The 6,000-nt window shown below is 40.1% G+C and overlaps 1 protein-coding gene across 14 annotated transcripts in view; it reads left to right on the forward strand.

Moving 5' to 3' along the window:
* The window catches only part of RUNX1T1 (RUNX1 partner transcriptional co-repressor 1), a 152,139-nt gene that overhangs the window by 78,071 nt on the left and 68,068 nt on the right, over positions 1-6,000 (forward strand). For all 14 annotated transcript variants that reach the window (XM_077810023.1, XM_077810029.1, XM_077810028.1 and 11 more), the window contains 2 exons: positions 2,403-2,644; positions 5,821-5,910. In XM_077810023.1, the coding sequence (XP_077666149.1) occupies positions 2,403-2,644; positions 5,821-5,910 (332 nt within the window). The remainder of the gene's footprint in view (positions 1-2,402; positions 2,645-5,820; positions 5,911-6,000) is intronic.

Below are 6,000 nucleotides of genomic sequence, written 5' to 3' on the forward strand. Positions count from 1 at the left end.
GTCTTTTGAAGGATTTATTTAAAAAAACTGTGTCTGGAGATCCAAGCACTTAAGACTAAAGATGAATTCTCAGCTTGTGCATCTAAAAATCTATGCAAGGATTTTTTAGAGATGTGATTTTTATAATCTTCAGCAACACACTAATGAAATATTTTTAAAGCAAATTTTAAACTAAGATCCTGTAGACTAGCATGTTCTGAGTAACTATTACAGTAATGTCCAACTGTTTTTCAGAAACTGACAGTATATACCTGTGGGTTGGCAAATGCCTGTTAAATGGCTTCATTACCACTTGAATGGTTCTTTAACAGTTTCAACGTTGTGCAATAGGTCTGGCAGGCTGGAAGGCTTTTTCACTTTTCAGTACTAGATCCCCTCCAGAGGAAGAAAAGGAGTACTTGTGGCACCTTAGAGACTAACCAATTTATTTGAGCATAAGCTTTCGTGAGCTACAGCTCACTTCATCGGATGCATACTGTGGAAACTGCAGAAGACATTATATACACAGAGACCATGAAACAATACCTCCTCCCACCCCACTCTCCTGCTGGTAATAGCTTATCTAAATTTCCAGCACAAATCCAGGTTTTGGATGGGCTATTACCAGCAGGAGAGTGAGTTTGTGTGGAGGGGGGGTGGAGGGTGAGAAAACCTGGATCTGGGCTGGAAATGGCCCAACTTGATTATCATACACATTGTAAGGAGAGTGATCACTTTAGATAAGCTATTACCAGCAGGAGAGTGGGGTGGGAGGAGGTATTTTTTCATGCTTTGTGTGTATAAAAAGATCTTCTACACTTTCCACAGTATGCATCCGATGAAATGAGCTGTAGCTCACGAAAGCTTATGCTCAAATAAATTGGTTAGTCTCTAAGGTGCCACAAGTACTCCTTTTCTTTTTGCGAATACAGACTAACACGGCTGTTACTCTGAAACCTGTCCAGAGGAAGACTCACCAGGCTGCAGTAGGCCACTGTGGTGGGAGCCTGCAGGAAGGGTCAGAACAGGGATAGGAAGACATGCAAGGGGGGACACTAAGATCGAGGGGTGCCCCAAATTTTTGGGTGCCCTATGCAGCCGCGTATGCCTAAGGATGGCCCTGGTGCCACCGCACTAGATGGAATATATTGTTCACTCCTGTGTGTGAGGAACAGCATCACCAAAGGTAGAGTCTTTTGTGCCCCTCCAGGGCACAGCTGTTCTGCACTAACTTTTGTTAAGGTCTGTTGCTTAAATGCTAGTGTAATCTGCACAAGAAGGTAGGGTTTCCCAGCTGGGGCCCATCTGCCCTAAAATGTGTGGACCTTCCCTTGCCCCAAAACTCATCCTTTGCTGCTCTGGCTATTAAAGTAGGAAACCCACAGCAGTTGCACTCTGCTTGGATGACTGTTTCTGGGTAGGTCTGTATGGGGAAAAAGATGGCCTTAATTTGGTACATTTCTGGAGAATGAGAACAAGAATTTCAAAACTAGACAGGCTAGCATAGCAACACTAAAGCAAGTCCCCCTTCTCTCTTAAATATGTGTGAGTTATAGCCTCTTATTTGATCATTAATAATATGATGATGATAATATTTGTCTAAGGTACTTACATGGCCCCCATTACCACAAAATCAGAACACTTCACAGTCGTTTAATAGGTTCCACACAACAGCACTGTGCAGTAGGGAAGTACTGTCAGACCTGTTCTATAGAAAGATAACTGCGACATGAAGAGGCTAAGTCTAAGGCCATGTGGGAAGTCTGAGGTAGAGCCAGGAAAGAAAATCCATATCTGTTCCCAAGGCCCAGTCCAGAGACTTGGCTACAAGCCTTCAATCTTAACAATAAATTCACAGTGAACATTGCACCAGTTGCATCTTTTTATACAAATCCATCTTTCTGTATGTTAGTGGCTACAAAATATGTGTGAAAGAAAATAGTCTTCTAATTGGGTGGCATAAGGTTAAAACTTGAAAGTCCTGTTTTTATAAACACAGCTGTCCAGTGTGTGTACAAAACATGATTTAAAATGTTCAGAGATAAATTTAGCCTCCACTAAATATATGTGTACTCTTTCGAGAGCAGTTTATTTAAAAAAAAATGTTACACTAATATAAGCCCATGACAAAAGACTGACCTCCAAATGATGTTTGTTCTGGTCTGAAAACATTTCAGGTGTCTGGCATGTGTGTATGAGAGCTAGTGCTATCCAGATCCATACACCATTTATTACCAGCTTCTGTGCAAGATACATGAACTGTGGAGAGTCATTCTATCAAAAGACTAATTATCTTTAATTATACCAATGGAATCAAAATATCAGCTACTTCATATTTTCAGAGTTACACAATCAATTTTGAGGTGAAACACAGAAAACTTTAAACTTATAAATGTTCTTTCTTTCCATTTTCTTCTAACCAGTAACCAATGGCACTAGCCATTCACCAACAGCATTAAATGGAGCTCCATCTCCACCTAATGGCTTTAGCAATGGGCCATCATCTTCCTCTTCATCCTCTCTGGCTAATCAGCAATTACCACCAGCTTGTGGAGCAAGGCAACTCAGCAAACTGAAGAGATTTCTTACAACCTTACAGCAGTTTGGCAATGACATTTCACCAGAGATTGGGGAGAGAGTACGTACCCTTGTGCTAGGACTTGTGGTAAGCAAATAACAGTGACTGTTATCTTTTTTTGTTCATAGTAGATTTTAACTTTAAAAATTGGAAGATTTATTAATAGTTGTGTAATGAACATGCATGCATGCATGCACTGTGGTTATTCTGGGAGTATGGAACTTGGGACCATGAGAACCTGCCTCCCTGCACCCTGCCATTAGAGCTAATAGAAGTATCTACTAGCTGTCAGTAAGTAGTAGGCTGTTTCAGCCCAGGTCTCCATTAGAAACTTTTGCCAGTATAGTAATTTCAGTTCGGGGTGTGATTTAAAATAAATGAATAAATAAAAACATGTCTAAACTGGAAGAAAACCTTATGTAGAGCAGTTATACCGGTATAAAAATGCTTTTGACAGTATAGCTTATTTTGCATGGAAATCTGTATAAACTATATAAAAGAACAGGGATTCTCAAATTGTGGGTAGGGACCCCAAAGTGGGTTGCGATCCCATTTTAATGGGGTCGCCAGGGCTGGCTTAGACTTGCTGGGCCCGGGGCTAAAGCCAAAGCCCCTCCGCCTGGGACCAAAGCCCAAGCCCTGGGCAATGGGGCTCAGGTTACAGGCCTTCTGCCTGGAGCTGAAGCCTTTCGGCTTCAGCTTTGCCCCCTCCCCCACCGGGGCGGTGGGGCTCAGGCTTCGGTTCCCCCTGTGGTCATGTAGTAATTTTTGTTGTTAGGAGGGGGTCGCGGTACAATGAAGTTTGAGAACCCCTGTAATAGAACCTTGATTTTATGAACACCAATCTTACGAATAGCCAGTTATACAAACCATTTTTCCCAGTGATGAAAAAATTGCATAACAAAAGTGATGTTGATTAAGGAAAAAGTCAGCATGTGTTTAGTGTATTGGAAATTGCTTTGCCGTGGTTTGAAAGACAAGAAGAAGAGAAGAAGGCAGTGCATTACACCACACTGCAACCTATGCAGAATGCCTACAGTAATTTTGAGATGCTTAATTTTATGATTTTTTTTTATTTTTATGAGCTCCTCAATCTCCAATTGGTTTGTAAAATAGGGGTTCCACTGTACTAGCAAAACCATTTTTGCTAATATAAGCTTAATGTACACTAGGAGGATTTGCCGGTATCGTTATAACCTTTTCCAGTGTAGACCTGTCCATAGTCACTTAGGCCAGCTGCAAGAGGGATTTAATGTGCTAAGCCAGTGTATTGCAGTTGTATATCATGTTATTTATAATGGTACGTGTATGGAATTCCTGGTATGTAGAAATAATACTTTTTACAAAAAGAAAAGGAGGATTTGTGGCACTTTAGAGACGAACAAATTTATTTGAGCATAAGCTTTTGTGAGCTACAGCTCACTTCATCGGATGCTCAAATAAATTTGTTAGTCTCTAAGGTGCCACAAGTACTTCTTTTCTTTTTGCAAATACAGACTAACACGGCTGCTACTCTGAATACTTTTTACAATGCTGTTTCTCAGTACATCTCGAATAACTTTCCCAGTTTACTGACAAAGAAACTAAAAGGTGGAAAGGTCAAGTGACTTGCCCATAATCACTTACCATCCTGTGACAGCACTAGAAATTGAACTCAGGTTTCTTCTTATTACCACTGGCAATGTTGCCTCCCATGTAAATCTATATAGCTCATTCAGCAGGGCTTGGATATACTAGAAAATAAAAATTCGTGGTCTGATTTCCAGATGTTACCACTTCAGTTGCCACTGCTTCATCTGGAGCTGCAAGTGCTACCACCACTGAATATCAGGCCACAGGTAGAAAAGGAGTACTTGTGGCGCCTTACACGGCTGCTACTCTGAAACCTGTCATTAGGCCACAGATGTCATACTTCTGGATGTTTTTGTATAATACTAAATAAATCTGGTCAGTACCATGATAAATAAACAAACCAACAACAACTATGAACTAAAAGTGCACCTTAGACGGTGTAACTTAAATGTTGTTATGCTTCCATGACTTGCAAGGAGCCCTACTGTGCACTTAGTTACATACCCCAAACTCCCATTGACTTCAGTGGAAATGTAGAATTAGCTGTGTGCCAGGGAAATTGTCTTGCATGGGCTGAGGTAACTGGCAACAACAGTGGAGTCAAAGTCTGTAAAATGTAATGAGCATCTGGGGAATGTGTGCTTGAAGGTGACAGTTCTCCATGCTTAGTAACTACAGCTTCAACTTTAGGCTTACTTACGTGATTCTGCTTTGAAAAATGGAACCCTAAGGGTGGCTTTGTGGGATTCCATGTTATTGTTTCTCAATGATTTCCTTATCAGGTGTGCTCCTCTGTTTATAAGTAGCACTGTTTTCTAACTTGCCAAATGCCATCTGGGCTCTGGAAATCTAGCTGGGACCTTTTCTGTCTTAAACCTCATCACCTATAACAGAGGTCCTGCTTATTCAGTTAGACCTGTGCAGCCCATTGTCCTCAAATTATGCCTTCAGTGACAGCTTTGTGATTTCCCTGCACTCTGAACTGCCTTGCATGGGTTTGCACAGGTACAAGTGAATGTAAGTAGTAAAAAATTCTGCTGAGTATGGTTGTCTAGTATATGATATAATCCTGGATATGATTTAGTAATTTTGAGATATATTTGTCAACGGATGAGGAATAAGTGTCTTTAAAAAGTTAATTATATACACCTATAATACATACGTTAATATGCTCCTGTTACTTCCCAGTCCTCTACCGAGAATTAAAATATAGTGGGCACCATTTTAAATTTAACAATTGCGTTTGTACTGCCATGGTGCCTCCTATTCTATGTGGATTAAGCAAATTCTGTTTGAAAAGCAAGCACCCTTAACTCTTTGAAATCCAGCGGAGGTGAGGGTGTTTATCACCATATAAGAAGTGCTTGGCACTCTGGATGCTCACGCCCTTGCTTCAAGCCATGAACAATGAATGTCTGAGAGTTCAGTGCTGCTCTTTATATACTTAAGAAATGGATGTTTGTAAAATGATTCACTCCCACTGCAGTGAAACTGTGTTCAGATGTAGTTACATCTATATTTTTAGATGAGTATATTTACTTACTGTGTAACATGCATAATTTTCTGATATTGCATTAGGAGGAACATGGTATTAAGCAAAATTTTTGTACAGAATATTTTGGCTATTATTTCTCTTGCTAAGTGTTTTCATTGTTTATGTCACCAAGACAGAATTTTTTTTCCTTCTACAGAATTCTACTTTGACAATTGAAGAATTTCATTCCAAACTGCAAGAAGCTACTAACTTCCCACTGCGACCTTTTGTCATCCCATTTTTGAAGGTATTGCACAGTTCAATGATCTGGAAACTATTTCAAACCATATTGTTGTTAGGTCACAGATGTATGTTACAGTTTTTCTTTTTAAAGAGA

This window comes from Eretmochelys imbricata, chromosome 2, assembly GCF_965152235.1.
Source record: "Eretmochelys imbricata isolate rEreImb1 chromosome 2, rEreImb1.hap1, whole genome shotgun sequence".
Classification (NCBI taxonomy): domain Eukaryota; kingdom Metazoa; phylum Chordata; order Testudines; family Cheloniidae; genus Eretmochelys; species Eretmochelys imbricata.